This window comes from Phacochoerus africanus, chromosome 8 (assembly GCF_016906955.1).
Source record: "Phacochoerus africanus isolate WHEZ1 chromosome 8, ROS_Pafr_v1, whole genome shotgun sequence".
NCBI classification, from domain to species: Eukaryota; Metazoa; Chordata; class Mammalia; order Artiodactyla; family Suidae; genus Phacochoerus; species Phacochoerus africanus.
The window spans coordinates 13,715,566-13,742,100 of NC_062551.1; the positions used below are offsets into that span (position 1 = coordinate 13,715,566).

Consider the following 26,535-nt stretch of genomic DNA (forward strand, 5'->3'; position numbering starts at 1 on the left):
TCACAATTGGAAAGTAAGATCTAAAAGGAAAGGAAAAAACCCTCCCTATTTGTAAAAGTAACAATAAACGACAGTGAAAGGATAAACATGGAGATGTTAAAAAAGGACATCAAAATCCATAAAATCTGGGGAAGGAAAATAAAATATATATTTATTTTAGAATGTGTCTGATCCTATGACTATCAGGCTAAAGCAATCAGACATAGGAAGGAGTTAACATACTTGAAAAACACGGCAACTGCAATTCGAAACCAAACAATACATTCACAAAAACTAAAAAGAGGGCACAAACATCAAATAAAAGGAAACATAAAACCAAAATAAAAAGCAATAAAGGAGAAACATGGAATCAGTTGGAAAATGAGGTTTAAAATGGCAATAAGAGAAAGACAAATACCATATGCTGTCACTCTTATCTGGTATCTAATATACAGCACAAATGAAACTTTCCACAGAAAAGAAAATCATGGATTTGGAGAATAGACTTGTGGTTGCCAAGGGGGAGGAGGAGGGAGTGGGAGGGACTGGGAGCTTGGGGTTAATGGATGCAAACTATTGCTTTTGGAATGGATTAACAATGAGATCCTGCTGTGTAGCACTGAGAACTATGTCTAGATACTTATAATGCAGCACAACAATGGGAGAAAAAATTATGTATACATGTATGTGTAACTGGGTCCCCATGCTGTACAGTGGGGAAAAAAAGTGTGTTGGGGAAATAACAATATAAATTTTAAAAAATGGCAGTAAATACATATTTATCAATAATCATCCTAAGAGTTCCCTTCGTGCCTCAGAGGAAGCGAATCTGACTGCTATCCCTGAGGATGCAGGTTCAATTGTCACAGGATAAGAAAGCCTCTTCTCTGTAGGGAGTTCCCATTATGGTGCAGCAGAAACGAATCCAACTAGGAACCATGAGGTTGTGGGATTGATCCCTGGCCTTGCTCAGTGGGTTAAGGATCCAGCATAGCTGTGAGCTGTGGTATAGGTTGCAGACACGGCTCGGATCTGGCATTGCTGTGGTTGTGGCATAGGCCAGCCGCTGCAGCTCCGATTCAACCCCTAGCCAGGGAACCTCCATATGCCACAGGTGCAGCCTTAAAAAAAAAATTATCATCTTAAATGTCAAAGGACTGAATGCTCCAATCAAAAGACATATAGTGGCAGACTGCAGGAAAAAACAAAAGCCTACAAAATGCTGCCTACAGGAGACTCACCTTAGGGCAAAGGACACATATAAATTCAAAGTGAGAGGATGGAAAAATGATATTTCATGCAAATGGGAAAGACAGGAAAGCAGGAGTCAGAATAGTCTTATCAGACAATATAGGCTTTAAAACAAAGGCCATCAAGAAAAGCAAAAAAGGACATGATTTAATGATAAAAGGATCCATTCAAGAGGATATTACACTTGTCAATATATATGCCCCTAATATAGGAATACCCAGATACATAAAACAAATACTAGAAGACATAAAAGGAGAAACTGATGGCAATACAATAATGGTAGGAGACTTTAACACCTCACTCACATCAATGGACAGATCCTCTAGACCGAAAATCAGTAAGGCAACAGAGATCCTAAAGGACACAACAGAAAAGTTAGACTTAATTGACATTTTCAGGACATTACATCCAAAAAAACCCAATACACATTCTTTTCAACTATGCATGAAACATTCTCTAATGATTGACCACAGACTATGGCACAAAACTAACCTCAACAAATTTAAGAGTGTAGAAATTATTTCAAGCATCTTCTTCTCTGACCACAATGGCATGAAACTACAAGTCAAGCACAGGAAATGGGGGGAAAAAAAACTGACTACATGGAGACTAAACAACATGCCACTGAAAAACCAAGGGGTCAACAAGGAAATCATAAAGGAAATTTAAAAATGCCTTGAGATAAATGACAATGAAAATGCAACCTATGGGATTGCAACCTCAAAATCTATGGGATGCCACAATAGCAATGCTTACAGGGAAGTTCATGGTAATACAAGCCTTCTTCAGAAATGAAGAAAAATCTCAAATCAACCACCTAACCTAACACCTAAAAGAATTAGAAAAGAACAAACAAAACCTCAAGTCAGCAGAAGGAAGTCATAAAGATCAGAGAGAAAAATCTAATACAGAGATTCAAAAATATTTAAAAAGTCAATAAAACCAAGAGCTGGCTCTTTGAGAGGGTAAACAAAGGTGACAAACCTCTGGCCAGACTCACCAAGAAGAAAAGAAAGAGAACTCAAATAAACCAAACAAGAAATGAAAAATGGAGAAATCTCAATGGATACTATAGAAATACCAAAAAACAAAACAAAACAAAACAAAATCCCATAAGAGAATGCTGTGAACCATTATGTGCCAACACATTTGGCAACCTAGAAGAAATGGTTCTTCTAGAGACATACAGCCCACCAAAACTGAATCAAGAAGAAGTAGATCCTTTAAACATACCATTTACTAGAAATGAAACTGAATATATAATTAAAAACACTCCCTACAAACAAAAGTCCAGGACCATATTGCTTCACAGGTGATTTCTACTGAACATACAAAGAAGAATTTATACCTATTCTTCTTAAACTTTTCCAAAAGGTTGAATAAAAAGGAATATTCCCAAAGACTTTCTATGAAGCCACCATCACCCTAATACCAAAATCAGACAAAGATACTATCAAAAATTAGAGGCTAATATCTTTGATATAGATGCAAAAATTCTCAACAAAATTTTAAGCTAGCCGAATCCAACAAAAACATAAAAATGATCATACAACCATGTGGGATTCATCCCAAGTTCACGAGGATGGTTCAACATGTGCAAATCAATGTCATACACCACATTAATAAAAGTCAAAAATCACATGATCATCTAAAATAGATGCAGAAAAAGCCTTTGACAAAGTCCAACATCCATTCGTGATAAAAGCTCTTACCAAAGTGGGTATAGAGGGAATATACCTTAACATAATAAAAGCCATTTATGACAAGCCCACAGCCAATATAGTACTCAATGGAAAAAGCTGAAAATTTTCCCACTAAAATCTGAAACAAGGCAAGGATGCCCACTCTCACTGTTTTGATTCAACATAGTATTGGAAGTCCTAGCCACAGCAGTCAGACACACAGAAGATACAAGGTATCCAGATTGGAAGAGAAGAGGTAAAATTGTCACTCTATGCAGATAACATGATACTGTATAAAGAAAATCCTAAGGACTCCACACAATTACTTAAATGGTCAATAAATTCAGCAAAGTAACAGGATACAAGATTAACATTCAGAAATTGGTTGCTTTTCTCTACACTTAACAATGAAATAGAAAAGGAATATATTAAAAAAAAAAACAAAAAACCTAAGGAGGTGAAAGACATATGCTGAGAACTATGAAACATTAATCAAGGAAATTGAAGATTCAAAGAAATGGAAAGAAATATCCCATGCTTCTGGACTGGAAGAATTAATATAGTTAAAAAGGCCATGCTACTCAAACCAGTCTATACATTTAATGTGATCCCTATCAAATTACCCATGACATTTTTCACAGAACTAGAACAAATAATCCAAAAATTTAAATGGAACCATAAAAGACCCAGATTTGCCAAAGCAACCCCGAGGAACAAAAACCAAGCAGGAGGCATAAGTCTCTCGGACTTAAGACAATATTACAAAGATATACTAATCAAAACAGTGTGGTACAGGTACCAAAACAGACATACAGACCAATGGAACAGAATAGAGAATCCAGAAATAGACCCAGACACCTATGGTCAATTAATATTTAACAGAAGAGGCAAGAATATTAAATGGGAGAAAGTCTCTCAGCAAGTGGTGCTGGCAAAGCTGGACAGCTGCATGTAAATCAATGAAACTAGAACATACTCTCACTCCACACACAAAAATAAACTCAGAGTGGCTTAAAGGGTTAAACATAAGAGACCAAAAAACTCCTAGAAGAGAATATAGGCAAAATATTCTCTGACATCATCTGTACAAATGTTTTCTTAGGTTACTCTCCCAAAACAATAGAAATAAACCAATGGGAGAAAATAGTTTAAAATGATAGAGCCAACAAGGGCTTAATCTGCAAATTACACAAACAACTCATACAATTCAAGAGCAAAAACCCCCAAACAACCCAATTGAAAAATGGGTAGAAGACCTGAGTAGACAGTTCTCAAAAAAACACATACAGATGGCCAATAGGCACGTGGAAAAAAAGTGCTCAACATCACTAATTATTAGAGAAATGCAAGTCAGAATTACAATGAGGTATTACTTCACACTGCTAAGGCCATCACTAGTAAGTCTACAAATAACAAATGCTGGAGAGGGTGTGGAGAAAAGGGGATCCTACACTGTTGATGGGAATGTAAATTGGTACAACCACTATGGAAAACAGTATGGAGGTTCCTCAGAAAACTAAATGTAGAACTATCCTATGATATAGAAATCACATTCCTGGGCATATATCCAAACAAAACTTTCCTTGAAAAAGATACATGCACCCCTGTGTTCATCACAGCACTGTTCACGATAGTTAAGCTATGAAAATAGCCTAAATGTCCGTCAAGATATGGATAAGAAGATGTGAAACATATCTAAAATGGAATACTACTCAGCCATAAAAAGAACAAAATAATGCCATTTGCTGCAACATGGATGGAACTAGAGACTCTCATACCAGTGAAGTACATTATACAAATAGCATATGATATCATTTATATCTGGTATCTAATATATGGCACAAATGAACCTACCTACAGAGAAGAACAAACTCATGGACATGGAGGATAAACTTGTGGTTGCCAAGGGGGGGAGGGAGGGGGTGGGATGGACTGGGAGTTTTGGATTAGTAGATGCAAACTATTACATTTGGAGTGGATAAGCAATGAGATCCTGCGGTATAGCACAGGGAACTATATCTAGTCACTTGTGATGGAACATGATGGAGGATAATGTGGGAAAAAGAGTGTACATATGTGTGTAACTTGGTCACTTTGCTGTGCAGCAGAAATGACAGAACAGTGTATATCCAATACAATCAAATTTTAAAGGATGTATATGTGTATAACTGAATGACTTTGTTGTACTCTAGAAATTATCACAACATTGTAAACAAAGTCTACTTCAACAAAAATTTTTAAAATGGGGGAGAAAAAGATGCTCTAAGACGAAAGGGAAAGGGAGGACCATCCCAGCACCAGGCGTGAGGGACTGGGACGACTGTAGCAGCAAAGGTGTGAGTTGCGTGGCCTAGAGATTACAAACTTTTCAAAGCAGCTGCCTGGATTCACTATCTAATTGCTGTGTCCATCTAGGCAGGTACACTGCTTGCCTGTGCCATAACTGGGGGTCTCAAGTTGGCTCAAAAAATTTTAAGAGGTCAAGTTCAAAAGGTATCCATTAGTTTGTGTGCCTCCAGCTTCCTATCAGGAACCTGCTAGTAATTAGAGCAAAATTAATTGCAAAAAATTTTTTCAGTGGAAGGATACAGGACTTTGATTAATACTCAGTGCAAAAGTTACAGGGGGCACCTATTCTGTGAGCACAACAGGCCTGGCTCCTGAGCTGGTAGACATGGAGCAGAGGTGGGGAGTCCAGGAAGGGGCTGCACAAATGGCCTGTGAGGGGTCTTTGATCTTTATGGGGTGTGATGCCCAGGGGGCTGAGGGCTGGGGATGAACCAAGCCAGTTCCCAAGGCCCCTGCTTGGCAAAGCACTGAAATAAGGCCCAGCAAGAATGGTTGTGCATAAACCCACTGGATTCCCGAACAGGAAAAACCAGCCAGATGAGGCCCAGGGATGTGTCAGCGCTCCTCTCTGGGTCTGGAAAGACACCGCCCCTTGAGAAAAGGCCTGCAGATGTGTCCCAGGACAGCTGGCGCATTGGTGGTTCAGTGGTAGAATTCTCGCCTGCCACGCGGGAGGCCCGGGTTCGATTCCCGGCCAATGCAGTGCTGCTTTTTGGCCTTTTCTCAGCAAGTTCCCCCACAGAAATCCTGCTGGAGGAGCCAGCTTCCCGCAGCCACACCCAGTCTGCAGTAGCCAAGGGCTGCTGTCAGTCTGACCACACTCCCTGCTCAGGAAGCATGAACAGCAGCTGGGTTCTCCAGAGGGGCACTGCTGCCTATGGGAAACTTCCCCAGTAAGGGGACTCCTGTTGCGCCCCCTGGGCCTTGGCCAGTCTCCAGCAGGAAGCCGTGGTGAAGCCTGGGACTTGTACCAACAGCTCAACACACGATGTGAGCGTGGGATGGGAGGGCCCACGCATCAGACCGCAAGGTTCCCCAAAGTCTCAGTGGGCTTTTTGCTCCCGAGACAGAAGGGCTCTTGTTTCTGCCCTGAGGATGAAGGCAAATCAACTTCACACACACAGCCTCCTGCCTTCTCTCCTGCTCTGGGGCCTAAGCTTCTGCTCTGGCAGCTGTGCTGATGTGGCAGCATCAGAGCATGGCCTTATGGTCTGTGAATCAGCATACAGACTAGGAGGCTCAGGACTGGGGTTAAAGGGAGGTGCTCACAGAACTGCTACCAACTGGAGCATTGGTGGTTCAGTGGTAGAATTCTCGCCTGCCACGCGGGAGGCCCGGGTTCGATTCCCGGCCAATGCAGCAGTATACCTTTTGGTAATCCTAAGGGAAGGGATGGGATGGGATGGGATGGGAAATGTCACACCGCCCAAAGAATTGCTGACTACGGTCTCAGAACAGAGAAGGACTGGTTCCTAGCTTAAGTTTTACATACCTGTCTGCTACATTCCACAAAGACCCAGAACTTGTGTCTCCTTGTTCTCGAGGAGTCCAGGAAGTGGGATGAGCACAGCCCCTGCCAGCAGCTGGGCCGCCCCTCCTGCCCAGACAGCCTGCCTGGGACTGTGGCTGCAACACTGCCCTGGGGAAGCCCGGCCACGTCAGAGCAGCGCCAGGGGAGCCAGAGATGACCCAGCCCTGCCAGCAGCACAGCCCATCCCCGGAACCACCTCCTCACCTGTCCTCTTGCTTCAGGTCACAAACGTCCCCCCTCCGCCAGCAACCAGAAAAGGCCTCCCTCCCCATTTGAGAGCCAGCAAAGGGGATGCATTCCCTGCCCTTGAAGGGCTCTCTGCCCGGATGGGGTGGAGGAGAAGCAAGAAAGGCCTCAAGGACTTTAGTGGGAAACAGAAAAATCTGCTGAGGAGAGTGCAAGCTGAGGAAGGGGAGGGAGGAGAAGATCCTGACCAGCATCTCTGGTGAGCAGAGACTCAGGGGTGGCTTCAGAGGGTCAGCTTTTGCGAGGGGTTTTGAAGGTTGACTAGTGTGCGTTCGAAGCTGTTCAGGGCGAGGCAAGGCAGACAGAGGGAACAGCATGAACGAAGGCCCAGAGGAGGGAGAGAGGCACTTGGTTTGGCAAAGTGAAGGACACAGGTGGACGACAGGTGGGTGACAGGGCCAGAGGGGCTGTGCCCAGTCACATGCTTGGCAAAGGAACTGGTTGGATTTCTGGTGTCCGTGAGCAGTCAGGGAAGGGACGAGTGACCTGCGGGTGTTGAGTGGTATGGATCTGAGCGACCTTTCGGCAACTCTGAAGACTACAAAGGCCTATAGACACCAAATGGCAAGAGAGCACGAGGAAAGGGGCACTGAGGCCAGGGGACAGCTGGCAGGTGTAACAGGGTCTCCAGACCGGGGAGGACACGGGCGGGGGGAATATTTGTGGTCAGCTCGCCCTGACCTTCCCGTTTGCTCTACACCAGCCGCGAGGCCTCCCCCACCCTCAATCCTCCCACAGCGCAACCCAGGGCCCCCCAGGCCGCCCCAACCATGCCTGGAACCCCAGTCTCTGCTGTCTGCACCCTTGCCCTTGGGGAAGAATATCGCCCATGGTCAGGAGAACAAGACCAACAATAACCAACAGTGGATCCCCCTGGAGGAGAGACCCTGCGAGCGGGTTCTCACCAGAAGCATCAGCCTGGAGAGCACTGGGCCTGGCCCTCTGGGTCACCCCCTGGGCCCCGCACGAAGAGCTGGCCCACGCTCTGCCTGACACCCAGGCCGTCAAGCCAGGGCCAGCTGACCTCACCTCTCCAGTCTTCCCGCCCAGCTGCCCAGCTGCCCAGCCCGCCTTCGGCTCCAGCCACACTCGCCTTCTCTCTGGGCCCTGGACACCTCCTGTCCTCTCCACTCTCCAGGAAAGCTCCCTTCCACGCCCTAGTCGGCCTTCAAAGTCCAGCTCGAGGCCAAGCTGCTGCTCTTCCTGCCCTCTCAGGACAGGCCATTCCTCCTCTGAAGGCTGAAGGACTCGGCGACCGCGCAGTCCGTGCCCAGCAACCCTCCATGGAAGGTCAGGGTTTCCTTCCCCCGTGTTGCGCGTTTCTAGCTCCTCAGCTCCTCGATGCGGCCCTTGAGGACAGGCTGGTGCCACGATTCTCTGGGTGAGTAGCGCCATCCCTCTCCTTTTGTCGAGAGCTCCGCACGGTAAGTGGGGAGCCAGGAAGCATCTGCCCGGGGCCTGCCCGGCCTGGCCGGCGGGGCTGAGGGACAAGGTGTCGGGAAACACGAGGAAGCCCCGCGCCGCCCTCCCTGTGTCCAGGGGGGTCTGCTGATCTACGCTTAACCTGCTGGGTAAATGCGAATCGTATTTGGACAGGCCTAAGCCCTAGCTTATGAGTCAAGTTCACAGGGGCCAAGGGCTCCAGGGATCGGAAGATACACCCTGAGAAAGACAAGGTCCCCAGAGCTGTGGCTGGTGGCTGGGGACAGACAGCGATGTCAGGACGGGACCTGACACGTGTCTGCCTAGGGGTGATGGATGCCCCAGCCCCTGGTGGGTGCCCCACACAGCCCCGGTCGCAGGACCTGGCCTCTCTTCTTCACAGGGGACGTGCAGAGAGAAAAGACAACGACAGAGGAGAGCAGAGGAAGGGAAGTTTGCAACCTGGGCGCCCCCAGCCCGAGGCCTAATGTTTCTTCAAAAGAACACTGTCGGCTCTTTCATCTCTAGGTTGTGAGCCACAGGGAGGGGATCTGAAGCTGAACTCGTTTTGAAGGTAGTCTGTGGCCCAGAAATGTACGATCCCAAGTCCCCAGGATCTTTGCTGGTGTCAAGGTCACAGGCATTCCTGTTCTCTGTGCCAGAGAGGAGATCTGCTTCTGCCTCGCTCCTCTGCAAGCCCTGACTGAGGAAGTGTCCTCTAGAGAGGGCTCAGAGCCTCCGTGCTCACCTGGTCCGAGCTGCTGCAGGATGGCAGAAACACCCATTCCCCGGGAGGCACAGTCCCCAGTGCCGGCGGACTCCACGCTTCACAATGTGCCACTCAACTACCTTGTCCCTGGTCAGAGAAGGAGCCAGAGACAGGCCAGGACGTGTTTGGAATCCTCTTCCACCCAAGGAGAACCTGGGGCCACATCCAGCATCACAACCACAGCCCTGCACTGAACCCCTGGCCTCTGTGACGCAGCACGCCGATAGCCACCGGCTGCACGAAGACCAGTACCTGGCCACCTCCTAGGTACACACTGTAAGTGTTTCAGGAGTTGGTCATGCCTCAGAACAACTCTGCCCCATTTTTAAAATAATTTTTATTTTCCATATAGGTGGAAAATAAAAATTTACAGTATTGTTAGTTTTCTACTGTATAGCAAGGTAACGCAGTCACACATACATATATCCACTCTTTTTTCTCACATTATCATGGTCTGTCATAAGTGACGAGATATAGTCCCCAGTCCTATACAGAGAACAACCCTGTATGCAATTATTATCTCATCTTCCAGAAGTAGAGCCTAAGGCAGGAACTTACAATGGATAGAATATAGTCTTTTCAGTAAGTGGTGTTTGGAAAACTGGACAGCTACATGTATAAGAATGAAATTAGGGTTCTAACAATGTACATGAAATAAACTCAAATTTGATTAAAGGCCTAAGTGTAGGCCTAGATACTATAAAACTCTTAGAGGAAATCATAGGCAGAATACTCTGACATAAAGTGCAGCAATATCTTTTCAGATCCACTTCTTAGAGTAATGAAAACAAAAGCAATAATAGACAAATAGGACATAATTAAACTTAAAAGCTTTTGCACAAGAAAGGATACCATAAATAAAATTAAGAGAACCTGCAGAAGTTTCCATTGTGGCTCAGTGGTAACGAACCTGACTAGTATCCATGAGGATGTGCATTCAATTCCTGGCCCTGCTCAGTGGGTTAAGGATCTGGCATTGCTATGAGCTGTGGTGTAGGGTGCAGATGTGGCTTGGATCCTGAGTTGCTGTGGCATAGGCCAGCAGCTCTGATTCCATCCCTAGACTGGGAACTTAGATATGTGGCAGATACTGCCCCCCCCCAAACCCAAAAGACAACCCAAAGAATGGGAAAAGATATTTGACAATGAAGATATTGACAAAGGATTAATTTCCAAAATATACAAACACCTCACACGGGTTTTTATTAAAAAAATTTAAAAGTGGTCAGAAGATCTGAACAGACATTTATCCAAAGAAGGGAGACAGATGGCTAAAAAGTACATGAAAAGATGCTCAACATTACTAATTATTAGAGAAATGCAAATCAAAACCACAATGAGGTATCACCTCACACCACCATCAGAAAGTCAACAAATGCTGGAGAGGGTGTGGAGGAAAGGCAACCCTCCTACACTGGTGGTGGTAATGTAAGCTTGTGCAAGCACTCTGGAGAACTCTGTATGGAGGTTCCGTTAAAAGTAAATATAGAACTACCATATAACCCAGCAATCCTACTCATGGGCATTTATCCAGAGAAAACCATAATTCAAAAAGATACATGCAGGAGTTTCCGTCATGGCTCAGTGGTTAACGAACCCAGCTAGTAAGAATGAGGTTGCAGGTTCAATCCCTGGCCTCGCTCAGTGGGTTAAGGATCCGGTGTTGCCCTGAGCTGTGGTGTAGGCCACACATGTGGCTCGATCCTACGTTGCTGTGGCTGTAGCATAGGCTGACAGCTATAGCTCCAATTGGACCCCTAGCCTGGGAACCTCCATATGCTGCAGGTGCTGCCCTAAAGAAAAAACAAAAACACCAAAAAAAAAAAAAAAATACACGCACCCTAATGTTTTCTGCAGCACGATTTACAAGAGTAGCACTAGTTACAACAGCCAAGACATGGAAGCAACTGAAATGTCCATGGATAGAGGAATGGATAAAGAAGTATGGTACATATATAGTATATATATATATATATAGGAATATATATGTAGACTAAAATTTCTATATATAGAATATATAAACATAAATAATATATAATGATGCAATATATTATTAATTATATGTATTATATTAATCACCTATATAACTATATTATATATTGTATTAATATATATTTATATATCAATATATATTGATATTTAACAATTATATTATCAATTACTATAACAATTATATACATTGTATATATTTTAATATATAGAATAGAATATTATATATTCTATATATATAATATATACCTTATATATAGAATAGAATATTACTCAGCCTTAATGAAATAATGCCATTTGCAGCAATATGGATGTATCTAGAAATTATCACACTAAGTGAAGTCAGAGAAAGACAAATAGGAGATCACTAATGTGTGGAATCTAATAAAGATGATACAAAGAACTTACAAAACAGAAACACACTCAAAGATTTAGAAACCCAACTAATGGTTACTGAAGGAGAAGCATAGAGGGGAGGGACAGATTAGGAGGTGGGGATTAATATATACACACTAATGTACATAAAACAGATCAGTAGCAAGGACCTACTGTTTAGCACAGGAAAATGTATTCAATATTCTGTAATAATGTATATTGAAAAGTAATCAGAATGGATGTATATATGTATAAATATATATATAACAGATTCACTTTGCTGTACACATGAAACTAACAACATTGTAAGTCAACTACACTCCATTAAAAAAAGAGAAGTAGTAAGAGCCTCAGGGAAACCAAGTTCCTTTTTCACAGTCACAGAGAATCTGAACCTTGACACCTACAAAGCCCATGGCCTCTCAACTGTACACAAGTTCCTCCAGTCCATCTTCTTAAACCACACCGGCTGCAAAGCACACACACCCAATTACAGAGGGTACTTCCCTCCGCAGAACTCAGGCCCCGCCCGAAGTGCAGCTCTGCCCCGCGTCTTCCCCACTGCCCAGTGTTCAGACATCCCTGGAACACTTCTGTACCAGCCGTGGGGTGCACAGATGAGGCACGTACTGCAGATGCTGAAATGAAGGCCCAGGCCTGTTCTTCTCTTGTGAAGGCAGGAAGTAACCTCTCGCTGAGCATGTGCTACATGCCAGGTAATGTGCTGCGTGCTTTACACGCATCATCTCATTTAAACCTTAAAATAAGCCATGCAGCTAGTACTATGACAGCCATTTTATAGATGGTAGGTGCAGAAATCAAGTCAAAATTTTTTGGACTCCATCTTAACTACCATGTTACATTCTAACATGTAGTATTTCATTGAACCCAATGCCATTTCATTTGGTGATGTCTAAATGGCCCAGCCAGGAGGTGGCAGAGGTTTCAGTCACTGCACACACATTCCGATGTCTTCAGAGGAGACAGCCCCGGAGGTAAGGTGAGGCTAATGATTTCAGAGCCTTTGCACCATTTACAGAGAATTAAATGAGATCATGCATGTAGCGAGTTCCGCATTGCATATGCTCATGTAACACTATTAGTGCAAAATCACAGTCAGACAAAGTGTGATCTTAACACACTGTACAAGATCACGTTCATTCACTCCCTGTGGACCGAGGACCTGCTTTGCTCCTGGCTCTGAGAAGGACAGAAAGATAAATCCAGAGTTGTGTTTAATCCTGTGCTGTAAAATTTGCAGCCTGGACATTGGGCTGCCTCTCTTTTCCTGGCAGGTGCAGAGACCCATCCCAGTTTTCAAGGTAACATGATGTCACCAGGGGACAGAGCCACGCAGCGGTTTCCCAAAGAGAATCTGGAGGGTCAACGTCTTCTCCATCTGCTTACCTGAGTACTTAAGCGATTTGGTTCCCACCTGCTCAGTAGTCTCCAATAACTGAACATGAGAAGTGGGACATGTGCTCTGAGGAAGGGCCAGAGAACTTCTGGAAAGCTCTGAGAGTCAGTTAAGTAACAAAACGTACTGAACATCCCCTGGGTATAATCAGCAGAAAAAGTGCGAAGGAGAAACAAATCCCAGACAGCAGGAGGCATGTCTGGCTATCAGGTGACAACAACTGTGACCCCATCATGAGCACTTTGCTTGTGCTCTCACAACCTACAGATACTCTTATCTTTAAAAACTGATATACAATTCCCATGCCATAAATTCACTCTTTAAACGTGTGCAATTCAACGGGTTTTAGTATGTTCACAAACTTGTGCAGCTGTCACTATACTCAATTTTAGGATATTTTTATCATCCTAGAAAGATTACCTGTTAGCAGGCACTCCCTATTTTCCCGACCCCCCCCACCCCCCCCAGCCCTCGGCAACCACTAATCTACCTTCTGTCTATTTGATTTGCCAGTTTAGGTAGTTCATATAAATGAAATCATATAATACATGGCCTTTTGTGACTGGCTTCTTACACTTAGTGTAATGTTTTCAAGGTGCATTTTTTTTTTTCTTTTTAAGATGAGTTAATGAGGCACAGAGGTTAAACTCAAATGCGTACAGGGACCAAGAAGGAGACACAGGTGAGAAGGCCAAGGGAGGTTAGGCAGGAGCAAATTTGCCAGCACAGGGGACAAACTGGGGAGACCATGACCCAGCCAGGACATATGGGTGGGCCCATATGTCCACTGATCTGCTGTGTGGGAATATGGGCCCATATCTTCCAATTCCTTAGAGAAACCAGAAACCTGAACTTTACTCTGAAATTTCTAACTATAAAGTACCCTGTGATCCAGGCCAAACCAAATAGCCCTGCCTGCGGGACACAGCCCCTGGCTGCCAATCTGTGACCCCTGGATGAAGCAATTTTCTGGGGTCCCACTGCTAAAAAAGAACAGAGCTGTGTGGAATTCTGACCTAAACTCCAAAAATTGCCCTAAACCATCTAGTAAGCACTAGTGTCTCCCTGCAGAGGTGGTAGGCTCCCAAGAGCTAGCTCAACCTCAACATTTCAATGTTGATGGGCTCCCAGAGCCCCAGGGATCCCTGTTCCCTATGCCATTCCCCCCACCCCACCTTCCCCAGCAGGAGGGATGTGCCATTCAGGAGCTCTCTCCCTGATGTCCCTGCTTGGGCTTCATATTCTCAGGGCGAATGGTCTGGGCACCTCCATTCACTGGCTCTGAGAGTCAAAGCTCAGCAACACCAGAGACTTGGCAGTGAGCCCATGCTGGGCTATGAAGAGCTTTGTCTCTCCCATCTTGCAGTGAGAGGGTCCTGCAACCACAGTGTGGGCCACAGCACCCCCAGCGGAGGGAGCACCCACTCCATTTATCAGAGAGGCTACTGGCATTTCTCCCCAACACTAGACTCCCAGAGAGCAGGGCCTGGAGTCTTACCAACCTTGTCTCCAGGACTGATCAGTGACTATATCCCCTGAAACCAAGAACCTTCCAAATCCAAAAAAGCATTCTCAAATTTTAGCCTAGGGAGTTCCTGTTGTGACTCAGTGGGTCAAGAACCTGACTAGTATCATTGAGGATGCAGGTTAGATATTCTTGCCTCGCTCAGTGGGTTAAAGAATTGGGCGTTGCCACAAGCTGAGGCCTAGGTCGCAGACATGGTGTGGCTGTGGCTGTGGCCAGCAGCTGTAGCTCGGATTCAGCCCCTAGCCTGGGAACTTCCATATGCCACAGGTATGGCTCTAAAAAGAAAAAAAAACAAAACAAAAGAAAAAAAACCTAGCCTAGGAGTTCCTGCCATGGCTCAGTGAGTTAATCTGACTACCTTACTGCACTGGCTCGGGTTGCTGTGGAGACACAGGTTCGATTCCTGGCCCAGCACAAGAATTAATTGAGTTAAAGGAACCAAGGTTATTGCAGCTGCAGCTCAAGTCGAATCCCGGGCCCAGGAACTTCCATATGCTGTGGGTGTGGCCATAAAAACAAAAAAAAATTACATTAAAAAAAAAATCACCTTAGTCTGTGTCTTATCCTTGAGAAAGCTGTGTGGACTTGTTGGAACAAGGCTGTGGTAAAAGGTCTCCAGGACTTCACACAACAGACTCACATTTAGCCATCACATCCTGGTTACTTAATACAGGCTGTGCTTGAGAATCTGATGTCTGGGGGTTGTTTACTTGATCCAGTCATCCATCTCTGTGGTTTTGGTGTTTGAGAGGCCTGTCATTGAGATAAAACACTATCCTCTTATTAGGAATGTTAATCCCTCACTCCAGCATCCTCTGGAGTACTGGCTGGCTGTCACCTGAGCAGACAGATTCTAGAATACTGAGAGTGGCAGTTACAACTACCATGAGGGTAGTTCCCGCTGTGGAGAAACGGGATCAGCAGCATCTTGGGAGCATGAGGCACAGGTTCAATCCCTGGCCCAGCACAGTGGGTTAAGGATCTGGCATTGTCACAGTTGTGGCTTAGGTTGAAACTGCAGCTCAGATCGGATCCCTGGCCCGGGAACTCCATATGGTAGCCAAAAAAGAACTACCATGGGGGACAGCCACATGTAAATCAATGAAGTTAGAACACCACCTCAAACCACATTCAAAAATAAACTCAAAATGGCTTAAAGACTTAAACATGAGTTGTGATACCATAAAAAAGATGATAGGTAAAACATTCTCTGACATAAATTATACCAATGTTTTCTTAGGTCAGTCTCTCAAGGCAATAGAAATAAAAGCAAAATAAACAAATGGGACTTGAATTTAAAAGCTTTTGTATAGCAAGAGAAACCATAAAACACAGACAACCTACAGAATGGTAGAAAATATTTGCAAATGATGCAATTGACATGGGCTTAATCTCCAAAATATACAAACAGCTCATACAACAACGAAAAACAACACAATTGAAACATGGGCAGAGGACCTACATAGACATTTCTCCAAAGAAGACAAATAGATGGCCAGTAGGCACATATAAAGATGCTCAACATCACTCATTATTAGAGAAATGCAAATCAAAACTACTACGAGGTACCACCTCACACCTGTCAGAATGGCCATCATCAAAAAATGTACAAATAACAAATGCTGCAGAGGTATGGAGAAAAGGGAACTCTCCTACGCTGTTGGTGGGAATGTAAGTTGGTGCAGCCACTATGGAAAACAGTATGGAGGTTCCTCAGAAAACTAAAAATAGAACTACCTTATGATCCGGCAATACCACTCCTGGGCATACATCTACACAAAAGGATATATGCATCCATATGTTCACAGCAGCACTATTCAGAATAGCCAAGACATAGAAACAATCTAAATGTCTAAGAACAGATGCATAGATAAAGAAGATGTGGTACATATATACAATAGAATATTACTCAGCTATAAAAAAACATGAAATAATTCCATTTGCAGCAACATGGATGCAACTAGAGATTAATGTACTAAGAAAGAAAAGACAAATGCCATATGATATCACTTATATGTGGAATCTAAAATATGACAGAATGGAATACTACTCAGCCATAAAAAAGAACAAAAATAAATCCCATTTGCAGCAACATGGATGGAACCAGAGACTCTCATACTGAGTGAAGTAAGTCAGAAAGAGAAAGACAAATACCATATGATATCAATTATATCTAGAATCTAACATATGGCACAAATGAACCTTTCCACAGCAAAAAAAAAAAAAAAAAATCGTGGACTTAGAGAATAGACTTGTGGTTGTTGAGGGGGAGGGAGTGGGATGGATTGGGAGCTTGGGGTTAATAGATGCAAACTATTGCTTTTGGAATAGGTTAACAATAAGATCCTGCTGTGTAGCACTGAGAGCTATGTCTAGTCACTTATGATGGAGCCTGATAATGGGAGAAAAAGGAATGTATACATGTATGTGTAACTGGGTCACCATGCTGTACAGTAGAAAAAAAATTGTATTGGGGAAATAATAAAAAAATTTAAAAAATGAACAATGCTGCTATGAAAAAATAAATAAAATATGACACAATAAACCTATCTACAAAACAGAAACAGATTCAAGGACATAGAGAACTTGTGGTTGCCTCAGGGGAGGGGTGGAGTGGAAGGTTGGAGTTAACGGATATGAGCTATTATATATAGAATGGATAAACAACAAAGTTCTACTGTATAGCACAGGGAACTATATTCAGTAGCCTATGATGAACCATAATGAAAATAATATTTTAAAAAAGAATAGATATTGGAGTTCCCGTCGTGGCGCAGTGGTTAACGAATCCGACTAGGAACCATGAGGTTGCGGGTTCGGTCCCTGCCCTTGCTCAGTGGGTTAACGATCCGGCGTTGCCGTGAGCTGTGGTGTAGGTTGCAGACGCGGCTCGGATCCCGCGTTGCTGTGGCTCTGGCATAGGCCGGTGGCTACAGCTCCGATTCGACCCCTGGCCTGGGAACCTCCATATGCCGCGGGAGCGGCCCAAGAAATAGCAACAACAACAACAACAACAAAAAAGACAAATGACAAAAAAAAAAAAAAGAATAGATATATATATGTGTGTGTGTCAGTGTATAACTGAACACTGCTCTATAGAAGAAATTAACATTGTAAATCAACTATACTTCAATTAAAAAAAAAAACTACCATGGGGATGTTCAAGTTTGAAATTTCCTTTTTCCTTTTTTTTTTTTTTTCTTTTGGCTGTGCTTATGGCATGCAGAGGTTCCCAGGTCAGGGATTAAATCCAAGGCATAGCAGTGACCATGCCAGATCCTTAACTGCTAGCCCACTGGGGAACTCCCTGAAATTTCTTTTGTTAAGTGCATGTCCCCTTTTTGATAGGGAAAACCATTCATTGTAGTGAAAGCCTTTTGAGACAGATGAACCTGGTTTTCCATCCAGGTTCTAGTTGTGAAACCTTGGGAAGATTACTTAACTTCTGTTAAGTAACTTAACCTCTGTTTCCTCGTGTGTGAAATGGGATAACATGACCTAACTAACAGCACTGTGCAAGATAAATGCAATGAGGGGTGTACAATGACCAATTTCTTCTCCCCCCAAGTCAGGCAGACTGTGCTTTACACATGATCACTTTTAAAAAATGAGCAAAGTTAAGGACTGACTTGTCCCCCCACCCTAGCCTTCTAATTCATGCAGCCCTGGTGGCAGGATTTGCAGACAGGTCCTATAAAGAAGTAATTAAGGTTAAATACATCATAAAGGTGTGGCCCTGCTGCAACAGGATCAGCATCCTTAAAAGCAGAGATACCAGGAAGCTCTCAGGAGATGCATAAGTAAGCTCCTATCTGTCCCTGAGCAGTTTGTGAAACATACATTCTGAGGAACTTAGCCAGCAGGGTGCTTCTCATTCCAAATCTGGCTGAAGAAGGCTGGAACCTGAGTGCAATGTCTTCTAGGCCAGTGCTTCTCCAGCTCTCATGTGCCCACAGATCACCAGGGATGGTGTTAAAATGCAGATTCTGATCCACAGGTTTGGGGTGAGGCTGGAAACTTTCTAACAAGCTCCCAGGCAATCCTGATGCCTCTGGTGTGTGGGCTACACTTTTTGTTTTAATTCAATGAACTTTACTATATTTGAACAACCATCATGTGGGCTACACTTTTGAGTAGCAAAGTCCTTAGACTGCGATGATATCTCCCCACCAAAAATGTGTGGTCATTTATTCCTGTGGACTCGGACTGTCAAATGCTGCCAGGCACTGTGCTAAGTGCTGAAGATAAATAAGACAGGGTCTCTGCTCCTAAGGAGTTCATAGCCCAGTTAAGGCCCTGGAGTGGGGCGGGGGGTCTCCCTGAATTTGACAAGCCAGGGGCAATGTCAGATACACAACCAACCCCCTTAAAGACACATCCTTTCCAAAACAGCCTGCAGAGTGGGAGCAATTACACAGATTGTGCTAGAGGCAACAATAAAGCAGATAACAGCTCTATTTAAGGACTCATACAAGGACTCAGGCTGAAATGGAGCAGGACCCATGGTCCTTCCCCCAGCATGTCTTTGTGTCTATAGAAAAACTTTAGCCAAAGAATAAGTTTAATCAGAGAAGTGAAAAAATACAGAAGCAAGAAAAAAGTCAAGATCAAATAATAATAGTTTAGTTATTAAACAAAGTCAAGGGCCTTTTTTCCTCCTCAAGGGCTGTAGATAATATTCTGAGTCGTATCCTGTAAGCTGTCTTGTAGATACTGAAACCCCCATCCCAGGGAGAAGAAGGTAACTACATAATGACTAGCTTGACATAAGCTGCCACCATTCCGAGAGGAAGTGGCAACAAACCCATCCTGGAACTGAAGGTTAACTGCACCAAAAACAATCAAGATGGTGCTAGTAAGACCAGCATATGACTAATTTCAAGATGGCTGTCAGAGCTGACTGTGTTATTTCTACACATAACCCCCTCTCTCCACCTATACGCCCTGAAACTCCCCTTTGCAAGGTCTTGCCCACTGGCTGTCAGTAGGAGGGTGTCGATCTTTGGACAGGAGGCACGCCCATCATCCCCAACCCTCCTGTTCACCAACCTTGCCTCTTTATCAGCCTTTGAACAGCAAGCAGCTGGATCCCACTTTTGGAAACAAAGCCATGATAAAACCGGACCTTCCTGAGAAGCAGAGCACATGATGGACGAAACCAGGTGTCAGTGTAGCTTCAGCCAATAAGACGATGGACATGGAGCCACATCTGTACACCTGTCTGGGTCTCCTACTCAATGCAGCAATACTCATCATTACAACTTACTGGCATTGGCGAGAGCCAGAGGAAGTGCAGCAGTGAGAATAGGAGCACTCAAAAAAGTGGTGCTTGATGGGAGAAGCAGTGAGGTGGACATACATTCAGAATGTTAGAGCTGAATGTGAGGGTCCACTTAGCAATGTCCAAAGCCTTTAGTTGAGGACGAAATGAAAACCCAAAGCAGTTTAGGCACTGGTTCTCAACTGGTCCTGAGGAGACATTTGGCAATGTCTGGAGTCATTTTTGTTGCACAACCAACAAGTAATATCCAGTGGTAGAGACCAGAGATGCTACTAAAAATCTTATAATGCACAGGACAGTCCACCACAACCAAGAATTATCTGCCCCCAAAAGCCAACAGTGCGGAGTTTAAGAAATCCTGAGTACATTTGGTTACTGAACATGTGAGATATGCATGGTGTGACTGAGGAACTGGATTTGAAATTTTTATTTTCTCTTTAATAATTTAAAAGTAAATAGCCACAGGGAGTTCCTGTTGTGGCGCAGTGGAAACAAATCTGACTAGGATCCATGAGGATGTGGGCTTGATCCCTGGCCTCACTGGGTGGGTCGGGGATCTGGCGTTGCTGTGAGCTATGGTGTAGGTCGAAGACACGGCTCAGATCCCGCGTGGCTGTGGCTGGCAGCTGCAGCTCTGGGAACAACCCTGAGCCTGGGAACTTCCATATACTGCAGATGCAGCCCTAAAAAGCAAAAACAAGACAAACAAACCAAAAACATAAATAGCTACAGATGGCCAGTGGCTACCCTATTGGACATGGCAGAACTACATGTATTTCCTGATGCCCAGACTGGTGTTCTTTCAGGTTCACACTTGCTTCTTTCTACTCTTCTGAAATTACCCACCCATCTGACTTTATCACAGAGATTTGGCTCAAAAAACTGCAAATGTAAAATAACAGCAGAAAAATCTTAATAAAATGTTCGAAGTCAAACATCTTCTTTTGTAATAAAATAAAGCAAAATATCAGATTATGGTGGTCCCCCGGTATCCATGGTTTCCGTTACCAATGGTCAACTACAGGTCAGAAAACATTAAATAGAAAATTCCAGAAATACACAATGCTTTAGAGACTGTACGCCATTCTGAGTGGTGAGATGAAATCCTGTGCTGTCCCACCAGGGCGTGAAGCATCCCTTCCTTCAGCATATCTATGCTGTATATGCTACCCACCCACTTAGTAGCAGGCTGGATTATCAGATTGACTGTCCAGTATTGCAGTACTTTTTAGGGCTGCATTTGAAGCATATGGAGGTTCCCAGGCTAGGGGTCCCATCCGAGCTACCACTGCTGGCCTACACCACAACCACAGCAATGCCACATCTGAGCCATGTCTGTGACCTATACCACAGCTCACGGGTCCTTAACCCACTGAGCGAGGGTTTGAAGCCTCAATCTCGTGGTTCCTAGTCGGATTCGTTTCCGCTGAGCCATGACAGGAACTCCTGCAGTGCTCGTTTCTAAGTAACTCTTATTTGACTTAAAGGGCCCTAAGGTGCAAGGCTAGTGATGGTAGCCATTTGGATGTTCTCTTACTGTGCCTAATCTATAAATTAAACCTTATCATAGGTATGTACATGTAAGAAAAAACCTAGTATATTTAAAGTTCAGTACTATCCAAGGTTCCAGGCATCCACTGGGAATTTTGCAATGTACCCCTCACAGATAAGAGGGTACCATGGTACCTGTAATAAGACTGCAGAAACAAGAAAGGTCAAATTATTCCTGTATCCACTTGCATGCAAGGGTGACAGGACAGAGATAAAACAGTCCTCTGAGTCTTGAGGTTTTGAACCTGATTTCTCCACTTGGCAACCAATGGTCTCTTTCACTTCTCAAAAGGTGGGTAAGAAATGAGGCAAGTCAATATCACTAGCAAATTCAGGCTTCCAGCCTCCCTCTCATCACAGAGGCCCCTCTCTGCTTTGCTCGTCTGATGGAGACCAGACGGAGGCCGCACCATGTACCAGGCACTGTGCTGAGTACCACATGCACATCATGTCGCTTCATTCTCACCTCAGCCTTAAGCAGCAAACATACATTATGTTACTTCGTTCTCCGGAAAGCGCTTTGGGGCACCAGGTTAAAGAACTTGCCCAAGTCACACACCATCAGTCAGAAGCAAAGCTGGGACCCCCAATCTCCCGCTCTTAAGCACGGCGCTGAGGGCCTGGATCGTGGGGTAGCAACACCTGCTGCAAAGGCGTGAGGAGCTGTCCCGGGGAGTGGGATCCTGGCATAGACAGGGCGGGGTCCCGGCTCCGCTCTCCACGCCCCATCCCGCCGCCTCCCAGGTGCCCGCGGCTCTTACTTGATCTCCAGCGCTGCCACCTTCCGCTTTTCGTAGAGCTTGTCATTGAGGGCGCGAAAGATGTTGGGCGTGTGCGGCGCGAAATCCTTCTCGGGGTTCACGGTAGCAGCTCGGGGCGCTCCCGGGTGCCCCGCGACTCTTCACCCCGCGGCAGCCCGGGCCGCACCGGGGTCAGGGGAGTCTGCAGCTCCGCGCTGCCTCAGGCGTCGGCTCACGAACCACGCCGTCTCGGACCTGCCTGTGTCGTTCCGCCGCCGCGCGCCGCCTCGGAGCCTGGGCCTGGACCCCCATCCCCTCACACACGCCCGAGGCCGTCGGCAGCTCACTAGTCGGGTGCTGGCTCCGCACCTTCACGGCTCGACCGGCGACCGCTAAGTTACCTGAATCAGGTGAAGCCGCAGCAGCTTCCGCTTCCCGCCCCCAAGGAGCCGCCCCCATCCAGCCACGCCCCCACCGGCAAACTACAGGTGAGTTGGCCACGCCCCCAAGGCTCCACCTTCTCCCCTCCGACTTGCAGAGATGGTTAATGGGGCGGGTAGTCCAGGCACTCAACCGCCTGCACCTGGTCGGCTTGGGCTTGGCGTATGGTGGGCTCCCGTAGACTTTTGTGGGAACGAAGGGTCTCTAGGAGCCTGACTCCTTAATTTGTTTGATACTGGCTGAATCCATTAGCTGCTTCACTAGTTACCAGTTTCTCGTATGCCAATGTTTCTCAAATTGGAGTAACACCATCTTGATTTTAGCTATATTCTAGCCATTTGTACTATTACTTAAAAATATTTTTTCGAATCAATTCACTTTAAAAAAAATCTTAAATTGCCTATGCCCTAAAATCATGGGTTTAAATAGGAATATGTTATTCTAAAACACATAGATCGCAATTAAAACTGCCTCCTACCTCCTAAAAATCTCAGATACCAACAGTGGCTGTCACCCCAGCATTTGGAACTTGGGGTGTGTTTACTATGCTCTGATATCCTGGAGGACTGGGTTACAGACACCAGAAGCCCCAAATGTTCAGAGGGCAGGTCTCCAGATGGATCCACTATAAGGCAGCCCCTTCAGGTGCTTTGAAGTTACACGAAGTGGTGGAACAGAAATTGAAGCTCCATGGTAAAGATTTTAAAAAGCATTTTATAGATGCAGTGTGGCGGAAGGCGCAGTAACAGGGAAATGCATCAGTGTTCCTTATCAGAGCATCTGCAGTGGACAGGGACTTAGGACAAGGCTAGACCACAGTGGAACCCAATAAGGATTAAATATTGTTTAAAAATGAAATTCACCTGAATAAATTTGAGGATCTAATTGGTTTTATTCAACGAATCGTGACTCTGACAGCATCCCATCTAGCTGATAGAAAGGTGCTCCAAGAAGCTGATCAAAATGACAGGTTTTGTGGGCAGAATGGGGAGGGGGCCAGGAGGGAAGTATATTTTTTCAGGCATGTCACCTTTCTTTGGGGAAGTGTGTGTCAGGGGTGTCTATCATGTAGATTACCTAACCAGAATCTGGATCAGGTAATTCCAGATTAACTATTAAAAGTCACAGTCCTGGGAAAATCTGAAGCTACAGTTAGGTTAGGCCTTAGGAAACCAAGAAGATATTTTAGGTGGGAGAGACATTCTCCTGCTGGCCTTGGGGAGTCAGTGGTAACAATGGTGAACTGGGTATGATGAATCACTTGGTAAGGACCTGAGAGTGACCCCCAGTTGTTAAAACCAGTCCCCTGTCGTCATCGCCAAGAAAATGGGACTTTGGTCAAATAGCTGCAAGGAAATGAACGTTGTCAACACACTGAGGGAGCTTGGAAGAGGCTCTTTCCCTAGATGAGCCTCCAGATGAGGGTGCAGCCAGTTGGTATGTTGACTTCATGGACCCAGTTCAGGCCATCCTGCTCTCCTGACCTTTGGGAACTGAGATAAGAAATTTGTGTTGTTTTCAGCTGCTAGGTTTGTGGTAATTTGTTTTGCAGCCCTCATAAACAAATATAGGAGCTAACCCCAACCTCAGCAAGTCGTGGGGGAATTGCATCTAGAAAAATCTGTGCTTTTGGAACATGTGCTTTCCTTTACTGGTAGGGTTTTCACAGCTTTAAAAATCTCTGCCAACACAATTTGACAAATGATGGTATGTGCACCTACAGTGTGAAAACCGCCCCAATACAGATTCATCTCCAGAAGAAAATGTATTCCTTAAAGCTTCCTCCTCTTACCTTGATACCAAGTAGCACCGATAAGGACATTTCTAGATGTCTTACAAGGTATTTCTCTAGAATTTTAATTATGGTCGATGAAAAACAGTGAAAAAATTAAATTGGTGGGAATGATTTGGATTTATTTCTCCAGTGTGCATTCATTTCCATTAGACCTATAATCTAATAGAACATTTCATCTGTTTCTCTTGCTGTTTGGTTTGGCTTTTTCTTAGAGGTGAACTGAATTTCGCAAGGGTCATATGTGTTACAGGTTTTAATAATTGAAACCGTAAGGAAATGTGTTTTTTTGTTTGTTTGTTTTTGTTTTTTTTTTACCGGAAGGAACTCTTTTCTTCTGAAATCACTTTCTGGACTATGTTGCTAAGAAATCGTTTTTTCAAGGCCCAAACTAATGCTTTGTCTTACCTTTAGTTCAGAAGTTTCTAGAATTAATTTTTTTCCCCTGATGTCTTAGAGAATGTCAACTAGTTAAGCTTATTTGTGCATAACTGGACTGGCAGTGGTGCTGAGAATAAAGCCCAAGGGCCGCCACTGCCTTCTCCGTGTGCTCACTGCTCTGTCCCTGGGGGCTAGCCCTGGCCAGGCTGGCTATGCTCAGACTCTTCTAGACTAGGGGATAATTAATAAGCCTGGTTGCTCACTGGCCATCATTTCACAGTTGTAACACGTCTGCATATGTGTGATGAGGGCTGGTTGTTGTTACATAACTTACCGGCATTGCAGCGAGAGGATGCTGGTGACACTAAGAAATTGTACCCAAATCTTGAGCCGCACAAAATAGTTTCTTCCACAGCAAATGTGCTTCTGCTGGCGTGTCAGGGCAACGTGTCAAGGGTATGAGGGGCCTGGGAGATCCCACACTTGGGATTTCTTGCCATCTGGCAGGCCCTCATGATGTCACAACAGAATCACCTCTGACGGGAGGCATGTCTCTCCCAAAGGGATGGTTAAGCTGAGGATGCCACACTCACCAGCGTCTCCGTGTTGACCAGCATCAGGGGGCCCCGTTCACATCGTTTTCTGTGCATGATGGTCTCTGGGGTTGTGCCCCTGGTCCCTGATATGTTCTGAACACCCCCAATGAGGTGTCTCCCAGTCGGCCTTGCCGAGAATGCCTTCCTCCTGAGGTGACTTCCACTAGCCTGTGTCAGGCTGCTCGTCTTCACCAAGCCTCCCCTCCAGCCCTCTGCTGAGCTACTCTGCCATTCCAGATTTGCCAATAGGAAACAATTTTGTTACTGTCTTTTTTGAGGCCAAGGACCCATAAGAACCAGCTGTAGGGAAGCGATGTACCCCATCTCAAGTCATCCTGGAAGGGGGTTCCCGCTGGGGCAGGGTCTGACCTGGGTGCTTGATCCCAGGGAGGAGGGCATGCCTCCTAGCTCAGGCTTGGAGCTGGAGCAGGGCTGGAGTAGGGGAGTCGCCCCTGGCCACCTACAGGCATCATTTTCCACTGGGAGGTGCCCAGTGTCTGGGAGCCCTGGTGGTGGCTGGGAGCCCTGCAGCCTCAAAGGGACACATCTGAGTCCTGACCTTTGCAGCTGGAGGAACCTGGTGTCTCGCCACTCTCCAGATGCAGATGTTTTCGCAGGCTTCCCTCAGCTTCCTCCATCCTCTTGTCGTCTCAACGACTGTTTCTCCTACTAGGTTTAAAAGTGTTGAAAAGGTGCCTGTTGTGAAGAAGATGGCAGTGTGCCAACTGCTGCCATCCTGCCTGCTCAGCCTCTGGGGAGGGGGCAGGAGGTGGAACATGGAGGGGGAGCCGCAGTCATTCGCTCCGCCAGAAGCTGAGCTACTGACACTTGTCTCCAGGGCTCAAAGGAAGAGCTTTAGGGCTGCAGATTCAGCAAAGGCTCAGGTTCTGCTGGTGGGATCTCCACTGCCCTGTGCACACAGCACCCCCCATCCCCCCAAGAGATGCCACTAAAATGCAGATTCTGATGCAGTAGTTCTGGGCCTGGGCCTGAGCGTCTATATTCCTAACAAGCTCCCACATGATGCTGACGTGAGGCGGCAGAGGCTTCAGGGCTGTGCTGACCATAGCGGGGTCCTCAGATCAGCAGCAGCGCATCCCACAGAACTTGGGAGAGATGAAAATTCTCGGGCCCACCCAAACCGTCTAAACAAGGCCCTCTGGGGGTGGGGCCCAGCAGTCACTGGTTTAACAGGTCCTCCAGGCGGTTCTGATG

At 45.3% G+C, this 26,535-nt stretch overlaps 1 protein-coding gene and 2 non-coding genes across 3 annotated transcripts in view; 2 read left to right on the forward strand and 1 right to left on the reverse strand.

The window, feature by feature from the left end:
• Positions 1-22,422, reverse strand: part of LOC125133168 (protein VAC14 homolog) — a 32,948-nt gene extending 10,526 nt beyond the window's left edge. The window contains exons 1-2 of the mRNA XM_047791306.1: positions 22,347-22,422; positions 22,132-22,267 (exon numbers count right to left, since the gene is read on the reverse strand). Coding sequence (XP_047647262.1) covers positions 22,132-22,267; positions 22,347-22,422 — 212 coding nt within the window. The remainder of the gene's footprint in view (positions 1-22,131; positions 22,268-22,346) is intronic.
• On the forward strand, positions 5,893-5,963 carry TRNAG-GCC (transfer RNA glycine (anticodon GCC)). The gene has a single exon. It is a non-coding gene; the product is annotated as a tRNA-Gly (tRNA).
• TRNAG-GCC (transfer RNA glycine (anticodon GCC)) lies at positions 6,550-6,620 on the forward strand. The gene has a single exon. It is a non-coding gene; the product is annotated as a tRNA-Gly (tRNA).
• Positions 22,423-26,535: the final 4,113 nt, after the last annotated feature.